Source organism: Zingiber officinale, chromosome 11B, assembly GCF_018446385.1.
Source record: "Zingiber officinale cultivar Zhangliang chromosome 11B, Zo_v1.1, whole genome shotgun sequence".
Classification (NCBI taxonomy): domain Eukaryota; kingdom Viridiplantae; phylum Streptophyta; class Magnoliopsida; order Zingiberales; family Zingiberaceae; genus Zingiber; species Zingiber officinale.
The window spans coordinates 57,685,743-57,709,206 of record NC_056007.1 but is presented as its reverse complement, the minus strand read 5'-3'; the positions used below and the strand labels follow the sequence as shown (position 1 = coordinate 57,709,206).

Below are 23,464 nucleotides of genomic sequence, written 5' to 3'. Positions count from 1 at the left end.
TATTTATTTCTTTAATTTATCAATGGGTGAGATTTAGTTCGATGAATCAATAAACCCGATAAATTGGGAAATGGTATCACTCATAGTGTGTGTTATTGATTATAGAAGGAAGCTGTGTCCTAGTGATACTAGGTTGATAATGTCCTCAAGAGGAGCTCATAAAGATTGTCATGTTAAACCCTGCGGTGGACTTAGTCCGACATGATAATAAGGTTGAGTGGTACTACTCTTGGACTTAGATATTAATTAAATGAGTTGTCATAACTCACTTAATTAGTGGACATTCGATATCTTAAACACGGAGACTAACACACTCATAATAAGAAGGAGCCCAAAATGTAATTTGGGATTGGTGCGGTAGTTCAATGATAGTTCTCTAGTGGAATGAATTATCATTGATAAAATTAAGTTGTGTGTTCAGGGCGAACACGGCTTAATTTTATCGGGAGACAAAACCAATTCCTCCTCTCGGTCCCTATCGTAGCCTCTTATTTATAGAGTACTATACCCACATATACCCACCTTTTATACCCACCTAAAGGGGCCGGCCAAGCTAGCTTGGGAACCAAGCTAGGGCCTGGGTTTAAGGTGGCGGCCCTAGCTTGAACCCAAGCTAGTAGGGCCGGCCATAATTAAATAAAAAGAAATTTAATTTTAGATTTTATTATTATGTGGAAGATATATTTTAAAGAGAATTAAAATTAAAATATCTCTCTTGTAAAAGTTTTACAAAGATTAAAGAAAGAGATTAGATCTCTTTCCTTATTTGTAGATTGGAGAGTTTTTATTTTCTCTTTAAAATTATTCACATGTTAATAAAATTAAAATTATAGATATTTCCTTTTATTAACCATGAAGAGATTTTAAGAGAAATTTTATTTTTAAAATTTTGGAAACAAATAAGGAAAGTTTTAATTGTTGATTAAAACTTGTCCAATTTGTTTCCTCTTGATGTGGCCATCATTAATTGGGAAATATTATTTTATTTTTCTCAATTAAATCATGTCAAGGAAATTAAGGAAAATTTGTTGTAATAAAATTTCCTAATTTACCTAGGCCAAGGAATATAAAAGAAGGGGTGAGGGTGCCTTCACAAGACACAACATCTATTATTCCTCTCCCTCTTTTGCTCCTTGGTGTGGCCGGCCATCATCTTCTTCTCTTCCTCTTGTGGTGGCCGAACCTCTCCCTCTCCCTTGGAGTTCTTGTGGTGGCCGGATACTACTCGGAGAAGAAGAAGAAGAAGGAGAGAAAGCTAGCATCTCTTGGAGCTTGGTTAGTATTTTGTTTTTCCTCCTTGGTGAAGTTTCCCTTTGTGGCCGAACCTTGCTTGGAGGAGAAGAAGGTGGTTGGTGGTTTCTCATCTTGGAAGATCGTTGCCCACACAACGTCCAGGTTAGAAGAGAATACGGTAGAAGATCAAGAGGTTTTTCTACAAGGTATAACTAGTAATTTCTATTTCCGCATCATGCTAGTTATTTATGGAAATAATACCAAATACAAGAGGCTTACGTTCTAGTATTTCGAATATGGTTTTTCGAAGTTGTGTTCTTTTGTTTCTTTCTTTTCCTTGTGATTTGATTGTTCTCTTTGGTTAACCTAAAGTTATTTTAGGAAATTAAATATTAGCTTTCTATTAAAGGTTTTGTCTAGTCGGTGGTGGTTGCTCCCATATCCAAGAAGGCCATGTGCCTCGCCACGTCGATCTGGGAACCTTTTATGGAAATTGATATTTAATGGAATTAATAACTTAAGGAGACTTGGGTCGAGCGTGTTAAGTTCCGCGGAGATCCAAGTCAAAACCTAAAAGAACAAATAGATTAAGTTTTGGATCAAACGTGTTAAGTTCATGAGATCCAAAATTTAATTTAAAAAGAACACATGGTAGCTAGGAAAGGTTCGGACCTTTGTACAAAATTTTTGTACAATGGAACCTATAGGCTTTCAGAGTAGCAACCAACAATTGGTATCGAGCTAGGGTTTAGCCTCTGTGTATTTGGTATTTAGTTTAATTATGCACATGTCATACATAATTTAGGCAGTTAATAGTAGGATGCAGGATCCAACTATTATGGCTTTTAGTTAATTATGTGTGATTGGACCCTTGGACATGTCAAGGGCAATTTATATGTGTGTGCATGATTGTATTAAAATACAGCAGGAGTCGTATTTAGTTTTATTAGGATTTTATTTTGATCTAGATACATGTACATTCCTTTTATGGAATATAGGATCAAAATGTAAAATTCTATTTATGTCATGGATCGAATCTTGCAAAGCGTGGAACCTTCTAAGGACCAAGGCGCAGTGGAACTCGGAGCAAGATGGATGCGACAGTTAGACCTGGTGGCGCAGCTTCGGATGACAACACACGGAGGACAATTAAAGATAAAAGCCATAATAGTTGAAAATTAGATTTTCTATTTATTGCTTTTATATTGTCTGTGTGCATGTTAGTTTACAAGTTTAGTAGGCTAGCATAGTTAAAATTCCTCATTTATAAATAACTAAGTGGGAGAGGGATTTTAAGTAAATCCCATGGTCTCCATTCTTGGTTTGTAAGTGATGCAAACGAGCTTGCGCGTTGGCTCGAGTGCCTTCCTCCATAACGGATGAGCTTGTTTGCGGATCACTAGAACAGACTTCCATTTATGGATGACTATAGGAAGTTAATTAAGGCGTGTGATCTTCCCCAGCGGAAGGGGCATAATCTTATTAATGGACTTAGTGTCAAGTAATGGTGTACACTTAGACACATCTAATAGTATCCTCCCTAACGCACTGCTATTATTTGTGTGACCAAATAATACCAACTATTAATTTTATTTGTCAAAAAGTTAGGTTGACAAGATAATAAAATTAATGGGTTAAAACCCTCCTTTTACAAATGTTGAATTTGTATACGTCCACACTAACGTGGTATACAAAATTCACGGTGGTTTAAGGTGTTGGTTAATTTAAAATAGTATTGTTTGAGGAATCAATATTATTCTAAATTTAGAGTTCTGACCAAAAGTTATTTGTGATTCTTAGGATGTCTTTCAACCCACTGTTCATCATACTTCAACAGAATAGATTTACTGGACCAAACTACATAGATTGGAAAAGAAACCTGGACATTGTTCTTACTGCTGAAAGCTATAAATTTGTACTGACTGAGCAGTGCCCTGATGCACCTACTGGTGAATCTACCCAAGAGGAGATTGAATATCATAGGAAATGGGTAAAAGCAGATGAGATGGCGCGGTGTTACATTTTGGCTTCAATGTCAAATGTATTGCAACATCGACATAAAGATTTACCAACTTATGATATTATGAACAATCTCAAGGAACTCTTTGGTCATCGGGATAGGGCTTCTAGACAAGAAGCTATGAGAAAGATAATGACCACCATGCAAGAGGGTACTCCGTAAGGATCATATCCTAAACATGATGGCTTATCCGAACAAGAGAGACGGTCCTTGGAGGAGAAATGATGGAACCTGATCGACGATGTCTTGAATTCGAGGATGAGCCTTTAAAATATAAATAAAAGGATTTATTCATAGAAGAACTTGCCGAAGGTATAAGCCATTCTTTGGACGGAAATTACGATCGGAAAGGAAACACTTTGTTGACAATGATTGTGAAGAAGAAGAAACAAAGTTCACGGGAGATCAATGTATGACGAGGAGGCCGTAAACGAAGCACAACATTGGTGGACTGTCCTCGTAAGAACCAAAACATCGGTATACCTCATACTCTAGTTTTTGAAACATGTTTAGCGGTGTTATCTACCAGCACCTGGTGTGTAGATACGTGTGCAGGGGTTCCAGGAAACCCGACGACTATCTGAAGGGAGATTACCGTCTACATGGGCAATGCTACTAAGGTGGCAGTGTTGCAATGGGAGGCGTCTACTTATCTTTTAGTAGAAATAGAAATTTGGTTTTAAGAAATTGTCTTTATGTACCCGGTTTTAGAAAGAATTTAATTTCAGTTTCTAAACTGTTTTTAGATGGATATTCAGTTTCTTTCAATAGCGATGTAGTTATTAAAAGAAATAAAGTGATTATCTGTTCCGGTGCATTAGTTGGCAATTTGTATATTTTAAATCAAATTCTTCCACAAAGCAAAACATGGAAATTTATAATTCATCTTCTAATTCTAATAAGAGAAAAGAACCTTAGAAATGAACCAAGCATATCTTTGGCATCTAAGGCTTGGTCATATTAACTTAAGTAGGCTTATAGCCGATGGACTTTTAGTTCATTAGAGTTGGAAAATTTTCCAACTTGTGAATCTTGCTTAGAAGGTAAAATGACCAAGAGGCCGTCAAGGCCAAGGGGTATAGAGCCAAAGAAGTGTTAGAGTTGGTTCACTCGGATTTATGTGGTCCTATGTCTGTCCAGGCAAGAGGAGGTTTTGAATATTTTGTCTCTTTCATGAGCGATTATTCAAGATATGGATACATTTACCTAATGCGCCGCAAGTCAAAGTGCTTTGATAAGTTCAAAGAATACAAGGCTGATGTGGAGAAGCGACTAGGTAAAAGTATCAAGACACTACTGATCGTGGTGGCGAATACCTCTTAGGAGAGTTTAGGAATTACTTATCGAGGGGATTCAATCCCAATTATCCACACCTAGAATGGTGTGGCAGAGCGAAGGAATAGGACTCTTATGGAGATGGTTAGATCAATGATGAGTTATTGGAATTACAAATTCGTTTTGGGGATATGCTCTGGAAACGATACGTTACGAACTTAGTACCTTCTAAATCAGTTTCTTCTACTCCCATAGAATTGTGGAATGGGCGAAACCCTAAGACATATTCGGATATGGGGTAGTCCAACACATGTCTGAAACCAGATAAGTTAGAATCTCGTCAGAAGTTCGCGTGTTTGTAGGATATCCCAAAGGCGAAAGGTGGTTTATTTATAGTCCTAAAGACCGGAAGGTCATTGTTAGCACCAATGCCGATTTTAGAAGAAGACTATATAATGGATCACAAGCCCGAGTAAAGTTGTTTTAGAAGAACTTAGAGAGGACATGTCTACTTCACCAGGACAAGATGAAGTACCACAAGAGACAACACGTGTCGCACATGATACACAACCACGATGCCTCGTCGTAGTGGGAGGGTTGTAATGCCTGAAAGATTCATGTTTTGGGAGAGTCTTGGACTTGATCCGGGTAAACATGAACCTGATCCATCATGATGAAGCACTCCAAGATATAGATCGCATCTTGGCAAAAGGCAATGAATTACGAAATAGAGTCCATGTACTCTAATAAGGTCTGGGAGAACCACGATGGTGTAAAAGCCGTTGGATGCAAGTGGATTTACAAAGGAAAAAGAGGGACAGATAGAAACCTTCAAAGCTAGGCTTGTTGCGAAGGGTACACTCAGAAGAGGAAATTGATTATGAGGAAACCTTTTCACCGGTAGCCATGCTTAAGTCTATCCGGATACTCTTATCCATTCTTTGCTCATATGGATTATGAGATTTGGCAAATGGATGTCAAGACAGCTTCCTTAATGGAAGTCTTGAAGAGAACATCCATATGAAGCAACGGAAGGATTTATTGAAAAAGGCAAAGAGCAGCTAGTATGCAAGCTCAATAGGTCCATTGATGGATTGAAGCAAGCGGCAAGGGCTTGGAATATCCGATGTAAGGAAGTAATCCAGTCATATGGATTTATTCAAAGTCCGGATGAGTCTTGTGTATATAAAAGTGTAGCGGAAACGTGGTGGTATTTCTTGTACTATCGTAGATGATATTTTGTTAATTGGCAACAATGTCAAGGTATTATCGGGCGTAAGGGTATGGTTGTCCAAAACATTTGCTATGAAGGCCTTAGGAGAATGTGCACCCATTCTTGGGATGAAAGTTCTACGGGATCGCAAGAAAAGACTGTTGTGTCTATCCCAAGCTTCATATATAGATACAATCCTTGCTCGTTTTAGCATGCAAGACTCGAAAGGTTTCTTACCTTTTAGACATGGAGTAGCTCTATCTAAAGAGATGTCTCCAAAGACATCAAAAGAGATAGAGGACATGAAAGCAGTTCCTTATGCTTGTAGGAAGCCTAATGTATGCAATGCTATGTACGAGACACGATATCTATTTTACCATCGTGGGAACACAGTTACCTGACAGGAACGTGAGGATGTAAAGCATATATTAAAGTACACGAGAAGGACTAGGATTATATGCTAGTTTACCAAGCGGATGATTTGCTCACATGGGTTACAGGATTGATTTCCAATCGAGATAGGGATAGAAGTCTACATCGGGCTATGTGTTTACTTTGGAGGTGGAGCCATTTCATGGAGGAGTGTTAAGCAGCGTTTGGACTCAACCATGGAAGCTGAGTATGTAGCGACCTCTGAGGCGGCTAAAGAAGCTGTATGGCTCGGGAACTTTCTAATGGACTTAGATGTGATTCCTGGTTTGCCCAAAATCATCACAATTTATTGTGATAACAGTGGTGCAGTTGCAAACTCAAAGGAACCACGAGCCCATAAGGCAAGTAAACATATAGAGCGCAAGTACCACTTGATAAGAGATATCGTGAAGCAAGGAGAAGTTGTCATCGCCAAGATTGCATCAGCGGATAACCTGGCAGATCCTTTCACTAAGGCCCTTCCTTGCAATTTGACCAGCTGGAGGGAGAATGAATCATATGGTGAGAGCTAGTCATTGAGAAGTGGGAGATTGTTGGAGTGTATACTGAGAGCCTAAGCTTTGTAAACATTCATTATGAATAAAGAATCACATTTGGTCTAATTATCTACATTTTTTTGTAGTTGTTCATTTAATTTATAGTGTAGATAACATAGTATGTGGTGTCACATACAGAAGATGATGTTATCAGTATCTTATAAATTATAAACAGTAGCTCACGACCAGAATGGAAAGGAACAAACCATTAGAAAGTCGTAGTGTAATTAGGTATTAGTTTATCTTGACTATATAATTACACTAGTACACTCAGAGTGTATTGAGTAGGACCATTTGAGGTCGTTCCTTTTATACTGACTTTATAAAGGAACAAAGACCTCAGTTATTATGGAAGTGTGTGCTCTTAATCCTAATATAATAACAAGCACATATGTTTGATATTTATTTCTTTAATTTATCAATGGGTGAGATTTAGTTCGATGAATCAATAAACCCGATAAATTGGGAAATGGTATCACTCATAGTGTGTGTTGTTGATTATAGAAGGAAACTATGTCCTAGTGATACTAGGTTGATAATGTCCTCAAGAGGAGCTCATAAAGATTGTCATGTTAAACCCTGCAGGTGGACTTAGTCCGACATGATAATAAGGTTGAGTGGTACTACTCTTGGACTTAGATATTAATTAAATGAGTTGTTAACTCACTTAATTAGTGGACATTCGATATCTTAAACACGGAGACTAACACACTCATAATAAGAAGGAGCCCAAAATGTAATTTGGGATTGGTGCGGTAGTTCAATGATAGTTCTCTAGTGGAATGAATTATCATTGATAAAATTAAGTTGTGTGTTGGGGGCGTAATTTTATCGGGAGACCAAAACCAATTCCTCCTCTCGGTCCCTATCGTAGCCTCTTATTTATAGAGTACTATACCCACATATACCCACCTTTTATACCCACCTAAAGGGGCCGGCCAAGCTAGCTTGGGAACCAAGCTAGGGCCGGCCTAAGGGTGGCGGCCCTAGCTTGAACCCAAGCTAGTAGGGCCAGCCATAATTAAATAAAAAGAAATTTAATTTTAGATTTTATTATTATGTGGAAGATATATTTTAAAGAGAATTAAAATTAAAATATCTCTCTTGTAAAAGTTTTACAAAAATTAAAGAAAGAGATTAGATCTCTTTCCTTATTTGTAGATTGGAGAGTTTTTATTTTCTCTTTAAAATTATTCACATGTTAATAAAATTAAAATTATAGATATTTCCTTTTATTAACCATGAAGAGATTTTAAAGAGAAATTTTATTTTTAAAATTTCTGGAAACAAATAAGGAAAGTTTTAATTGTTGATTAAAACTTGTCCAATTTGTTCTCTTGATTTGGCCGGCCATCATTGTTTAATTGGGAAATATTATTTTATTTTCTCAATTAAATCATGTCAAGGAAATTAAGGAAAATTTGTTGTAATTAAATTTCCTAATTTACCTAGGCCAAGGAATATAAAAGAAGGGGTGAGGTGCCTTCACAAGACACAACATCTATTATTCCTCTCCCTCTTTTCTCCTTGGTGTGGCTGGCCATCATCTCCTTCTCTTCCTCTTGTGGTGGCGAACCTCTCCCTCTCCCTTGGAGTTCTTGTGGTGGCGGATACTAGGAGAAGAAGAAGAAGAAGGAGAAAGCTAGCATCTCTTGGAGCTTGGTTAGTATTTTGTTTTCCTCCTTGGTGAAGTTTCCTTGTGGCGAACCTTGCTTGGAGGAGAAGAAGGTGGTTGGTGGTTTCTCATCTTGGAAGATCGTTGCCCACACAGCGTCCGAGGTTAGAAGAGGAATACGGTAGAAGATCAAGAGGTTTTCTACAAGGTATAACTAGTAATTTCTATTTCCGCATCATGCTAGTTATTTATGGAAATAATACCAAATACAAGAGGCTTACGTTCTAGTATTTGAATATGGTTTTTCGAAGTTGTGTTCTTTTGTTTCTTTCTTTTCCTTGTGATTTGATTGTTCTCTTTGGTTAACCTAAAGTTATTTTAGGAAATTAAATATTAGCTTTCTATTAAAGGTTTTGTCTAGTCGGTGGTGGTTGCTCCCATATCCAAGAAGGCCATGTGCCTCGCCACGTCAGTACTGGGAACCTTTTATGGAAATTGATATTTAATGGAATTAATAACTTAAGGAGACTTGGGTCGAACGTGTTAAGTTCCGCAGGAGATCCAAGTCAAAACCTAAAAGAACAAATAGATTAAGTTTTGGATCAAACGTGTTAAGTTCCGCAGGAGATCCAAAATTTAATTTAAAAGAACACATGGTAGCTAGGAAAAGGTTCAGACCTTTGTACAAAATTTTTGTACAATGGAACCTATAGGCTTTCCGAGTAGCAACCAACACATGGAAGGCCACCAAACAAAGGAGACAATGTGGTGGAAGATGTTGGGAGAAGATCTCCCAACAAAAATGAAAAGTATATCTGTCCTCCAAGGGCGAGGAAAAGAAGTGAATGATCAAGTTTGGTCGAGCTAAAGACCTTAAACAAGCGCTTCTTGGGAGGCAACCCAAGGGTTCTTTTACTTAGTTTTGATTTGTATCTTAATTTCTTTTAGTTTGATGCATTCTTTTGATTTTGTTTTCAGGTTAGGTGCAAAACAGAGCCCGGTCGTGTGCTATTGCAGAGAAGGGAAGTGCTTGGGTCGTGTCATCCAGACACGGTAGTGTAGTCTCCGAGGAGAAAGAGGTCTAGGCCGTGTCTCAAACATGGCCGTGTAAAGAATCGAAGAAAGATGGAGAGGCCGTGTCCCGGACACGGCCGTGCGAAGAAGGAAGAGGGGGAGGCCGTGTGGATCTGCACGACCCGTGTAGGAGAGTTATTAAAGTCTTCTTTCTACCTTACACGGCCAGATCTTGGCCGTGTTCCGCACACCCCCAACTCTCCAAAACATATCTTTCTCTCCCAATCTCTTAAAAACTCCTCTCTAATCTCTCAAGATCTCTTAGATCCGGATTCTCCTCCTCTCTAAGACTTGGACTTTTTGTTCTCCTAACCTAAGATCTTTGTTCTTTGAAGTTTTGTTCTTTGAGTTCCATTTTTCCAACTCTAGATAATTCTTCCCCTATCTAAACTCATCAAGATGTCCAATATTTTGAAGAAACTTCGCAAAGGAGGTGGTGGATCCAGTGGAGACAAAGAGAAGGAGCCATCAAGGGACAAAGGAAAACAACCAGTGAAGGGCAAAGGCAAAAGGACTTCACGCAACGAAGGTAATGACAATGAATTCAATATTGTGTTTAGAAATGATGATCAAGTAACTAGATTTGCAATTCTTGTCAATAGAAAGATAGTGTGTACTAGATATATGGACCCGACTGTTCTTGATATACTTGGAATTAGGGAAGATGTAGATTTGATGATTGGGTTTTTGGATTGGAGTGATATTATGTACACACATTTGCCTACATATCCTCGTCTTGTTTTGCAATTTTTAAGTTCATTGGATGTCCATTTTACTAATGAAGATGATTATTTTGGAAAAATCTCATTTAGACTAATGAATCAAGAATTTCTATGGGCATTTAGTGACTTTAATTCTTGTTTTGGATTAACCACCGATAGCCCTCGTAGGTTTGATCCAAGGTTTAATTGGAATCATTTTTGGAATGCAATAACTGGGTTAGATCAACCTTATGAGCCTTCAAGAGCTAAGGCCTCCCATATGAAAAACCCCATCTTTAGGTATCTACATAGAGTCATGGGTAAAACTATTTTTGGTAGGGGAGAGAGTGATGGGGTAGTTAAAAAGATAGAGCTTTATGCTTTATGGGCTATGCTTTATAAGGTTGAATTTGATTATGGTTTTCATTTTGTTCAAACCTTATTAAGATCTGCTAGGGCATCATCGGGATCAATTGTTTTTGGTGGTTTGATTACCCGAATAGATTGTAAATTAAATCTTGATGTTGATGGGTTGGAAATAATTCATGATAATGACATGATTGACATTGATGCATGTCTTGCTATGAAAATGATCGTTCGGGATGAGAATGGTTTCGCGTTTCCTAGGAGGAGTGGTTCTCCTTTACCCCTTCCTTTTCCTGAACGAACTACTATTCGTAACCCAGCTAATTGGGTAATTTCTGAGTTAGATTTTGAGGATAACCCTTCTATACCTGGAGACACTGAGCCACATCATGAGCCCTCGTCATATGGACACCCGCAGCCTTCTAGTTTTATGGAGCCCGCTAGGCATTCTTTTGCATATGGCACGGGATCTTCTAGGTTTGATTTTTCAGATTTTCGTACGTCTCTAGAATCACTTCATGAGAAGCAAGATTCCCAACGAAGGCGCTTCTCTTTATCGATGATCAGTTTAGGGAGGTACAAAATCATTTTCAGTTTACGAGGAATTTTCAAGGTCAAGTGGATGAGTTTGTGCAGGATTATGATACTGATCAGGCTAGGATGAGAGATTTTATGTAGAGCATGATGCTTACTAGCCAACAAGTAGATGCTTTATATGAGTATCATAGATCCTTGGGTGAGATTCCAGGTTTTCCTAGTTTTCCTATTGGCCAACCACGTCGTAGACCTCCTTTCCCTCGTCCACCTCCACCTCCTCCACCATATTGATTTCATCGGGACGATGAAAAGTTTAAGTCTGGGGGGGGGGGGGGTGTCATGTACTGTTTAGTTTGGTTTTCAGTTTTTAGTTTTTGTTAGTTTTTCATGTTGGTTCATATTTTCATTGCTTGTTGCTTTATTTTGCTTGTTTTTGAAATAATCATGGCAAAATTTTTTGAGAACATCAAATCTTCACTTATATGCTTTCTTGGATTCAAGTGAAATGTTAGCACGATTATTGTCTTGATTCATGATGTTCGAATGATGCTAGTAGTAAACTTTGTGTAGTTCTTTTTTCTATCTTGGGAAGCATTAATAAGCTAAGAATCTTATGGTGATGAGTTTTAGTTTTGGTTCAACCTTAAGGATTTTATCTTCACTACACTTGTGCTTGATGCTTGAATAGTTGATGTCATTGAAATAGTCATGATTCATCTTGTTTGCTTAGTACTTGGTTTCTATGGTGATTTCTCAACTTTCATTTTGGTTACTGGATGAGGCTCAAATCATTAAAGCTCATTTGGAAAAATCAAAATATCCCAAATGTGTGCTAAAAGTACATTTGTGAATAAGTTTTGCACAATGCAAACACTTATAAAAAAAAATAAGGGATATAAAAAACAGTTGTCATGAGTGGAATCTAGCAAGTCACCCCTTTGAGACCGAGTTAGGTTACTGGGGAAATGACTGCTTAGCTTCCCTTGAGATTGAGCATACCTTTGAGACCTTGGGTTAGTTGAGAAATATGAACCAAGTGAATGGTGAGTAAGTGTCTATCACTGGTTACTTGTCTTTCACTGGAAACACTAGGAATTCAAATTTGATGACGACTTGACTAGGACATGGATTGAAACTTAAAGGGTGTTGAGTTACTTTTACACTATGCACAAGATTCTTATGCTTGAACCATACTTTACTTGTTTCCATGATCATGCTTGTTAATGAAACTTTTTGATAGAGTTAGGAAAGTGCACTAGGTTTTATGAATGTGTTGTAGAACATATGAATTTAGACTGCATTTTGCTTGAGGACAAGCAAAGGTTTAAGTCTGGGGTGTGTGTAGATTATATACTCTTTTATGCATGTTTTACGCACATACTTTGAGCATGCTTGATCTATGCATTTTATACTTCACCTTTTAGCATATTTACTCTTTTGGTTCGGAGATCTATTTTTGTGCATTTTCGAAAGTGGTGAAGATTGTGCGTCCTCGGACAAGCTTGGAAGGAATTGAAGGGAGAGAGCATCAGGCCGTGTACTACACACGGCCGTGTAGTTTTAACAGGAAGGGAAGAGGACATGGCCGTGTGAATCTCACACGGTCGTGTCTTGATTTGAAGGAATTAGAGCAGATGCTTTACATGGCCGTGTAGATCTACATGGCCGTGTGAGGTTTCCAGAGGCCAAGCAGGTGGTGGCCGTGTGCACCACACGGCCGTGTAGCATTTCCAGAGAACAGAAGGGTCCTGGCCGTGTGCACCACACGGTCGTGTAGCTTTGGCAGAGAAGGAAGAGGACATGGCCGTGTGAATCTCACACGACCGTGTCACGGGGTCGTGTGGCACCCGATTTCCTCCTCTATTTATGTAACACCCATAGGATCCTTAGCAAAATTCTAGAATATTCTATCATGAATAAAGAATAAAGAAAAATATATATGCTTTAGTTGAATTTTTGCTCCTAGCCAAACACTTAAATAAATAAAATAGGAATAAAAATACATAAGGTCTAGGACTTGAACTCTAGATCTCTCATTAGATACCTGAATAAGATAACCACTAGACCAAGAGAAATTATTGTAAGGAAAGAGAGGGAAACCATAATTAAATGTAAGAAGAAAAGGCTCTTCTCTTAAGAAGGAGAAGTGAGAGTTGTCTTCTCCCTCTCTAATGAAGAGATGCTCTAGAATATTCCTTTCTTACTCACCAAGAAGGGATGTATCTAGACTTTTCTTAATGATGAAGAGAGTAAAAGAAAGGAGGAAGAAAAATATATTTTTCCTTCCTCCTCTCATGATGAATAAAAGGAAGAAATTAAAATGAGTTGGCATTTTTCTCATTCACTCTCTTACTCCTTCCTCCTGCACCGTTCCCCAAGCTTCACCCATTCCTTATTCTTGCCGAGACCAAGGAGCAAGGAAGCTTCCCCTCTCTAGGAAGGATCCACAACAAAAGGTTAAATCTCTAAGGAAAACAAGCGCAAGGATGTGAGTATCCCCTCACTGCAGTACAAGTAGCTTCGGTTTTTAGAATGTTTTTCTCTTTCGAAACTCTAAAACTTTTCTTGAAAGAAGATGGTCAAGATAAAGAATAGGTAGTTACTTAGGGTTAACAAGTGATAAGAGATGCTTCATGTTATAAAAAAAAAAAAAAGAAATTTAGAACTTGTTGCATGATTCGGCCAAGGATGGAAGAAAGGATCTAGAATAAGTTTTTCTTTGATCACATACTTAAATTTCTACTCTATGATATAAGAATTTCATATGTTGTTAGTTTAGTCTTCGTTCTTCATGTCGTGAAGAAAAAAAAAATAAAAAAAAAGAGAAACCTAGCTATATGGTTCGGCCAAATTGATTATAAGGCCTTAGGTCAAGAATTTTAGTTAGAAACCATACTAGTTGTACCTCTTTGTGATGTATGAATTTTTACATGTTTATAACTAAGGTTTTTATGCTTCATATGGAATGAAATGGTGGTAAACCCTACTGATATGGTTGGCAAAATTGAATAAATGGGTTAGGGTTTAAGTTTTTGAACTCAAATATGTTTAGAACATGAAGTACAATACCTTGTAGGCACTTAGATTAAATGGGCTTGTTATAAGTTTAAGTTTTATACTTCTTATGGAATAAAATGATATGGAACTCTACTGATATGATTCGGCCAAATGAAAATAAAAGGGTTAGGGTTAGAGTTTTGAATTCAAATAGGCTTATTCATGAAGTATGGTTCCTTGTAAGTACTTGTACAATATTCTATAGGTACTTAGATTAAATGTGCATGCTACATGTTTAAGTTTTATGCTTCCTAAGGGATAAAAAGACATGAAACCCTACTGATATGTTTCGGCCAAATGAAAATAAAAGGGTTAGGGTTAGAGTTTTGAACTCAAATAGGCTTATTCATGAAGTATGGTTCCTTGTAGGTACTTGTACTATGCTCTATAGGAACTTAGATTAAATGTGCATGTTACATGTTAAGACTTATGCTTCTTATGGAGTAGAATGATATGAAATCCTACTGATATGTTTCGGCCAAATTGAAATAAATGGGTTAGAGTTAGAGTTTTGAACTCAAACATGCTTATTCATGAAGTATATTGCCTTGTATGTGCTTAGATCAAGTTTACATGCTATGTGGATAAGTTTTATGCTTCATATGGAACCAAATGATATAAGAACCCTACTGATATGTTTTGTCCAAATTGAGATAAATGGGTTAAGGTTAGAGTTTTGAACTCAAACATACTTATTCATGAAGTATATTACCTTGTATGTGCTTAGATCAAGTTTACATGCTATGTGGATAAGTTTTATGCTTCATATGGAACCAAATGATATAAGAACCCTACTGATATGTTTTGTCCAAATTGAGATAAATGGGTTAAGGTTAGAGTTTTGAACTCAAGCATGCTTATTCATGAAGCATATTACCTTGTATGTGCTTAGATTAAGTTTTACATGTTATGTGGGTAAGTTCTATGCTTAATATGGAATGAAATGAGGATGAAACCTACTGATATGGTTCGGCCAAGATGGATAAATTGGGTTAGGAAAAAGTTAAACCTAACCAAACATGCTTAGGCATTTTCATGATATGTAGTCTTTGATATATAAGTGAAGTAAGCTTTCATGCTTTATGATATGTTGCATTTCTATGTCTTATGATAAGATGTGCCATGCTTATGATATGACATGATAGACTTATGACATGATATGCCATGTTAATGATATGATATGCTAGACTCATGATATGATATGCCATGTTCATGATATGTATGTTAAGTTCATGAGATGATATGCCATGTTTGATGATATGAAAATGACATGTTATGCTTTATGTTATGATAAGAACATGTTATGTTTTATAATGCATGTATGAATGGCTTATGTAAGAAGAAAAGCCTAAAGAGTTGCTTCCCTTAAGCTGGGACCAAGAGCACTCTTCATGTTATGGAAAAGAGTTGCTTCCCTTAAGTTGGGATCAAGAGCACTCTTCATGCTATGGTAAAGAGATGCTTCCCTTAAGTTGGGATCAAGAGCTCTCTTAATGATATGACAAGAATTATGACATGTATGATATGATGAGATATGATATGCATGATATTTTACTTTGTATGGCTTGTACCAAGGGTGGGCTCCATAAGCGCCCCGGGATATGAACGGACCTCGTTAAGGGATGGGCTCCTCAGTACGCCCCTAGGTCGACGGACTATGAACGGACCTAGATCCCTAGTAGGTTCGGGGCTAGCTACCCTGTCCTAGGGATTGCGCGCATTTATGTTTACATGTGGTACAAGCCAGGGCCCTTCTCATGATGATGATGATGATATGATATTCAAGTATGTATACTATATGTTTTGAAAGAAGCATGATGCATATGTGCATTCCATGATACATGTTTTAAAAATATACATATTGCATCTACATGCACATATTTATGAAATTATGTTTATGCACCCTTATGAACAGGTATGAGTTATGATACATGTTTACATGATATGATAGGCTTCATGATATGTGCTTAAAGAATGTGATATGAATCATGATATACATTCACATGATAGACTTTGATATGTTATGCTCCTTAGGTGATATGATATATTATGTTCTGCTTTCCCCCATGTGACGCTATGAGTTGTTATGGTTTTTACATGATAAGATATGTTCTATGTTATGACTCTCCATGCTATGTTATGCTATGCTATGTTTTCTACATGTTATGTTATGTGTTTCTTCGGATTTATGGGTAGGCAAGGATCTCACTAAGCCTTTGGCTTATAGCTACACGTTTTCCTTGTACTGCAGATAAAGGCAAGGAATGGATTGTTTAAGGGGAGCAGAGCAAGAAAGGCAAGGAAGATGTGTGTGGAAGTGTTGGTGGATAGATCTATTTAAGTTTCTTTGAATTATCTAAGTTATGCATGTGAACAATGTTAGACCTATGCTTATGCTGATGATTTCAGCTAGTATTTCATACACTTATGATATTTTACTCATGTTAGAATAATGATGATATGATGATAATGTTCAGTATGCTTTGATTCACATGCCATGATAAGTAAACTAAATGCATATGAATAAAAAAAATTTAAATAAGTCTTCCGCTGCCATGAATCCATATGCATTAGTATAATTGATGTCTATGTTTCAGTGACGTCCGTCCCTCCGGGGTGGCCTTAGTTCCACCTGGAAGGGCGGGCGTTACAATTTAAACCCTCCTTCATGAATTGAAAGGGGATCTCTCCCCCTTTGGGAGAAGGCAAGATTTGGTGGTTTTCTTCCATTCTTGGGAGGATTTCTGGGCGATTCGAGGGGAGTTCTTGACGATTTCGACTCCGGAGCGAGGCTTCTTCGTAGATAAGTTTTCTCTTTTCCCCTTTTTCTTGGTTTCTTGGATTGGGGATTTAAGAAATGCTTGTAATCTTTATTTCTTCGGGTATTCTTCCTCGATTCATGGAGTAGATCTTGTATTCTAGGATTAAGGGAGTATTTGTATGATGGATTGATGTAATCTCTTGTGGATTTGCCAATTTCTTGTTTCAATGACATTGTCTTGCTTGTATCAATTAGATCTTGAATGATTAATGGTGATTTGTGCTTAATTCTCATTCATGATTGATTGTTTGGATTTCTTGTGGACTTTGTAAAGATAAACTCTCACTCGATCATCCGAGGGATCCACGTGACAGGTGCAAGCCCGTGTAAGGACGTTTGAGAGATAATCTTGAAGAGGAAATAGGAATATTCAAGAGAGTAGGATGGATCTTGTGATTAGTTTCTTGTATCTTAATAGATTAATAAGTTGTGGGCTTCTATGTTGATATCCAAGGAAGGCATAGTAATAGGTGCGCTTCTGTGTAAGGACAACGTAGGTTCACGTCTAATTGATCATATTTAGATACATTTCTCAGTCCTTAGCCGGTTATCTATTGCAAGAGAGAACCTGCAACTTTCTACTAGTGTTTGGCAATTGAGGGATAAGAATTGGTGAACCATTTACATTCAAGAAATCTTACAAAGAAATCGAAACTCCTAGAATCTCCCTTTATCATAACCCAAAACACTAAACTCTTGTTTGTTGATCTTTAAAATTAGATTTGTTTACCTTCACTTTGCATTTGAAACAATTGGATAGTTGTTTAGCTAATTCGCATTGAGACATTTCTAGTGCTTATTCCAGTCCCTGTGGATACGATAATCTTTTATATTACTTGCGACATTTCCGTACACTTACGGAACGTAACAGTTACCTGTACTCACCACCCCGTCTATACTATGTTGGTTTTAGGCAGTAGGTAGATGATATGGAGATGCTTGGAGTATGTTGCTGGCCGGTCCCACTTTCCACGTTATATCCGAGGACTCTTATCGGTTTTGCTTCTCTTTTCCTACACTTCGTATTTGTTGGATTTAGAGTTGTGAGAACGAACTATGTTTTGATACGTGTATTGTGGACTTGTGTCTGTGATGTGTTTCATGGACTTTTGTATTTGTGGGTTTCCTCTTCGTCTTTCCGTTGTATTTTTGTCTTTTTGATATAGTCGTGTGGGCTACATATTAGTTGCATGATTGTTTTCATTTCTTTTATCCAACCGGGTGGGCTGTGAATGTTAACTATGTGGTTGTTGTTTCTTTTGTGCACATATATTCCAGCCGCTTGTGGCTGATGTATTTTTGTATGCATGTGAGGTTCAGATTATCACCGGTACAGGGGAGATGCTGCCGAAATTTTTCGATAGAGACTCACCCGGGGCGTGACAATTTAGTGGTATCAGAGCAGGTATACGATACTTGCTATGTGTTCCAGATTTTCAAAATTTCTCTGATACCAATTTAGTGGTATCAAAGTAGGTTTGCGATGCCTGTTGTTTTATCGTGTTTTGGATTTTTCAAGGATTGCGAGATTTACGAGTTTTACGAGGATTACAAAGTTTACGAGGTTTACACTCGGGATTCGCATTTTTTCGATGTGACTGTTCGGATATTGGGACCAGGCAGCGGTAGGATATCTCCAAGCTATAGGATGTAAGTAAATTTACTGTTATATTATAATTCGGTATTCTTACCTTGTTGTAATATCAGGGATGAAGCGTGGGGATACAGCCCCTAGTCAGCGTCGTGGTCTAGGGTGACCACGAAAGCAACCTATTGAGCCAGTAGAGCAGGAGGCAGATTCTCTCAGGGATCCTACAGAGATTGATATTGATAGTTGTGGACAGACCCCCCAGGTTCACATGAGAGATCAGGGTTTTCAGCCTCAGGTAGTTTCTCCGGTATTACCATCAGTAGTCCCTGCTCCCGCCACTACTCCTTGGGTGAGGGATAGAGCGCGTATCCCACTACTGGCTCGGTCTGTAAAGGACCAATTTACTTTATTTCATGGAGTTCCCGGCCCTAGTATTGCTCGTTCTTGGTTGGGAAATGTGGAGGATACCTTCGAGTATTTGTCGTGTACCAAGGATGAGGGGATTTATGTCATCTCAGCAATACAAGCTCAGAGATTATTGTCTCAAGGATTTTAGGGGTATTTGTTGTCTATGATTACGATTGATCAGGATCATACCACACAAATTTCTGACATTCCTATAGTTCGGGAGTATCCTGACGTGTTTCCAGAAGAATTACCCAGCTTGCCTCCAAAAAGGCAAGTGGAGTTCATGATTGAGTTGATTCCAGGGACAACACCGGTATCAAAGGCTCCGTATCGCATGGCACCTAAAGAATTGGAGGAGCTAAAAGTACAATTACAGGAGCTGCTGGATAGAGGGTTTATCCATCTTAGTGTGTCTCCATGGGGAGCTCCGGTACTCTTTGTGAAAAAAAAGGATGGATCGATGAGATTATGCATCGACTATTGGCAGCTGAATGTAGTGACTATTAAGAACAAATATCCACTGCCATGTATAGAGGATCTGTTTGATCAGCTCAAGAATACTTGTGTGTATTCAAAGATTGATCTGTGCTCTGGCTATCATCAGCTCAGTGTGAGGGATTCAGATATACAGAAGACAGATTTCCGTACTCGTTATGGACACTATGAGTTCTTGGTAATGTCATTTGGGCTTACCAATGCTCCAGCAGTTTTCATGGATCTGATGAATAGGGTATTTCTTGAGTTCTTGGATCAGTTCATGATTGTGTTCATCGATGACATTTTGATATATTCTCGATCCGAAGAAGAGCATGGGCGACATCTTCATATAATATTGGAGACACTCCAGCGAGAACGTCTCTATGCAAAATTCAGCAAATGTGCATTATGGTTATCTTCTGTGGGGTTTCTGGGGCATATTATTTCTAGCAGTGGTATATCCGTGGACCCACAAAAGATAGAAGCTGTTACCAGTTGGGAGCAGCCAAAGTCTGTACAGGAAGTTCGTAGTTTTCTTGGTTTAGCTGGGTATTACTAGAGATTTGTAGAGGGTTTCTTTAGCATAGCTCTGCCTTTGACTCAGTTGACTAGAAAGGGAGTGAAGTTTTGTTGGACAGAGTCTTGCGAGAAGAGTTTTCAGGAACTCAAGCGAAGACTCATTTCTGCACCTATATTAGTGCTTCCTTCCGTAGATGATGGCTTCGTACTTTATACAGATGCATCATTACAGGGGTTAGGCGCAGTACTCATGCAGCATGGACGGGTAGTTTCTTATGTCTCACGTCAGTTGAAAGAGCATGAGAAGAATTATCCAGTGCTTGACCTGGAGTTGGCAGCTATTATATATGCGCTGAAAATCTAGAGACACCATCTATACGGAGTTACCTTCGAGATATTCACGGATCATAAGAGTCTTAAGTATCTATTTACTCAGAAAGAATTGAACTTAAGACAGAGAAGATGGATGGAATTCTTGAAGGACTATGACTGTACAATCAACTACCACCCAGGGAAAGCTAACGTGGTAGCTGATGCATTGAGTAGGAAATTGGGATTAGTAGAGCAGTGTCAGACTGAGCGGGGTATTCTGTTATCTATGGTTGCCCAGTCACCCATCGTAGAGAGGATTAAAGAAGCTCAGGCTACAGATCAACATCTGCAGTTTTTGTGTAGCAGAATTACCCCAGAACAGCAGACAGAGTTTTCTTACGATGGAAATGGAATTCTATACTTCCGGGGGAGATTGTGTGTTCTTGAGCTACCTTCTTTGAAGGAGGACCTACTTCAGGAGGCACACCGATCCAGATTTGCGATTCATCCTGGTGGTACACGTATGTATAGGGATCTGAGACGTGGTGGGCTGGCATGAAGAAAGACATCGCAGATTTCGTTGCACGATGCCTTGTATGTCAGCAAGTGAAGGCTGAACATCAGAGACCCGCTGGTTTACTCCAGAAGATACAGATACCGGAATGGAAATGAGAGCATATCACGATGGATTTCATCGTGGGTCTACCCAAAACCCGACGAACACATGATACGATTTGGGTGATCGTTGATCGATTAACCAAATCTGCTCATTTCCTTCCGATCCGTAGGACGGAGTCATTGGATCGATTGGCAGAGTTGTATTGTAGAGAGATTATCAGGCTTCACGGTGTACCTCTCAGTATTATTTCGGATAGAGATCTGCGGTTTACTTCACGATTTTGGCAGAGCCTACAGCAGGCTATGGGTACCGAGTTACAATTTAGTATGACTTTCCACCCCCAGACAGACGGCCAGTCATAGCGTACTATACAGACATTAGAGGACCTACTGAGATCATGTGTCATAGACTTCGGAGGTAGTTGGGAGGATCATTTACATTTAGTAGAATTTGCCAACAACAACAGTTATCATTCAGCGATACAGATGGCACCTTATGAGGCGTTGTATGTAGATCTCCCACCTTATGGATAGAAGTTGGGGAAACACAGATTTTGGGGCCACAGAGTCTTCAGCATGATGTAGAGATGGATCGTATTATCAGGCGCAGGTTATTAGAGGCTCAGGATCGACAGAAGAGTTATGCGGATCGGAGACGGAGACCTTTAGAGTTTTCTATTGGTGATCATGTATTCTTACCAGTATCCCCTACGAAAGGAGTAAAAAGGTTTGGGCTGAAGGGTAAATTGGCACCTCGCTACATTGGACCCTTCCAGATTCTCGAGAGGATATGTGAGGTAGCGTATCGACTGGTGCTACCACCATCACTTACTGGGGTGCATGATGTATTCCATGTATCTATGTTGAGGAGATATGTACCACACCCTTCGCATATTCTCACTGATGTATCAGTTGTACTCCAGCCGGATATATCTTATGAGGAGATTCCAGTTCGGATTTTGGACCGCAAAGAGCGCCATTTGTGGAACAAGACAATTCGACTGGTCAAGGTCGGATGGTGGCATCACTAATAAGAAGAAGCCGCCTGAGAGTTAGAAGATAAGATGCGAGCCAGTTACCCACACCTATTTACTGAAGGTGAGTAAAGTTTATTTCAGTAACTAGAATAAGTTTATCTACTACTTCTTGCTTTTAGTTGGTAGTGGTAAATTTGGGGACCAAATTTTTATTAGTGGGGGAGAATGTAATATATGCGAAATTATTTTTAGGGTTATTGTGGAATAACCTTAGGAAAATTTTAAGAATTTTTAGAAGTTTTTCTAGAGTTAAAGGGAGTCCATATGACTCGTTTTGAGGGATATATCGATAGGGCAAGATATAGGCAGGTTTAGAATACCCAAATTAAGTGGGAATTGATTAAGGTTAAACTTAGGTTTTAATTGAGCTAACCTAAGGTTTGGGTTAACCTCGCTATAAAGCGCCAAAGCTTTTTCTTTTTCCCCCAACTTTCTCCTCTGTTCTTCCTCTGCTTCTCGCGACTTCGAACTTCACGCGACCGAGACCGGTGATTTCTTCTTCTCTCGGTGGCGCAGGCGAGGAGAAAATCTTTGAGGGTTGAGAAGAAGGGGTTAGTTATAGCCGAACTCTCCTTCTCCCCGACCCTTCTCTCCCCTCTGGTCTCGGTGAACAACGACGACGGATCTTCAATCGGGGGATTTCGCCGGTTGTCGGGAGGGAATCGAGGGCATCAGCGTTGGATCTGGGCAGCGTCGACCGATTGGTTGAGATAAGAACCACTGCCTTCTTCCCGATCTCTTTCTCTGTTCGTCGACAAGAACAGATCGTGCCCTAGCCGCGATCTTGAGGTAAGGGTTTGGTTTTCCTTTTTGATCGTGAATTTGAAACCCTAATCTGTCTTTCTGGAATTGATTCGGCTGATCTTTCTGGGAAGCAGGAGTTTGTGTTTTGATCTGCGGCCATCACAATTCTGTTAGGGATTTTCTTTCCTCCATCGGATATTGCGATCGTTTCCGGTGATTGAAGGTTGCAGTGGTAAGAAGAGAAACTTTTATTACTAGATTGTATTGGTGAACAGAACTTTTAGTCCTTACTGTCTTGTTGTTCTTGATCCGACTAGTAAAGTTACAGTGGGTAGGTTTCTGTTGGTAGAGATTAGATGTGATGTTTAATTCTTGTTCTTTTCTCATGATCGAACATTAGATGCATTAAGTCCTGTGTAATGTTTGAAGCTGGGATCAAAGGTAGAAGCAACAAGAACCGGTTGTTTAGGTGTTAGAAGTTTTAATGTGTTGTCTCATTAGAATCTCTGTGGACTGTGTTGATCAAGATTAGCTATCAATGAGATAAGATTTGCTAGGTTGAATAATCGGAGATTGTAAATGTAGATTAACCTGAATTTGAAATGGATTTCCATGATGTTTAGGTTTACATTCTTGTTAGGTGATAATGGAAGGATTAGGGATAACTAAGAACCTAATGGGAATTTAATTCTTAGATATATTTAGCTGGGTTGAAATTTAATTTAAACCTACCCGTGGAAAGGAGTAGTAATTGTAACTAACTATTTACTTTAAAGTTGGTTATTTATGTAAAGGTGATTCAATTATGTGTGGTATATATATATGTATATTACATGGATTGAATATGTGACACAAGACCTTGATTGGCGACGTTCTAC

General features: G+C 38.6%; 1 protein-coding gene across 1 annotated transcript; it reads left to right on the top strand.

The window, feature by feature from the left end:
- Positions 1-18,363: 18,363 nt before the first annotated feature.
- On the top strand, positions 18,364-21,836 carry LOC122033943. Its single transcript, XM_042593088.1, has 4 exons — positions 18,364-18,444; positions 19,061-19,552; positions 20,486-20,708; positions 21,508-21,836. Exons 1-4 carry the CDS (start codon positions 18,364-18,366, stop codon positions 21,834-21,836), a joined length of 1,125 nt encoding a protein of 374 aa, XP_042449022.1.
- The last annotated feature ends 1,628 nt before the right edge of the window (positions 21,837-23,464 follow it).

Excerpts from the sequence above, each read along its gene's own strand:
- LOC122033943 (XM_042593088.1), top strand. The coding sequence starts at position 18,364 with ATGCCTGTTGTTTTATCGTGTTTTGGATTTTTCAAGGATTGCGAGATT. Across the intron at positions 18,445-19,060 it reads AGGATTACAAAGTTTACGAG|GATCATACCACACAAATTTC; the intron begins GTTTACACTCGG and ends ACGATTGATCAG. Across the intron at positions 19,553-20,485 it reads ATGGACACTATGAGTTCTTG|TCACCCATCGTAGAGAGGAT; the intron begins GTAATGTCATTT and ends ATGGTTGCCCAG.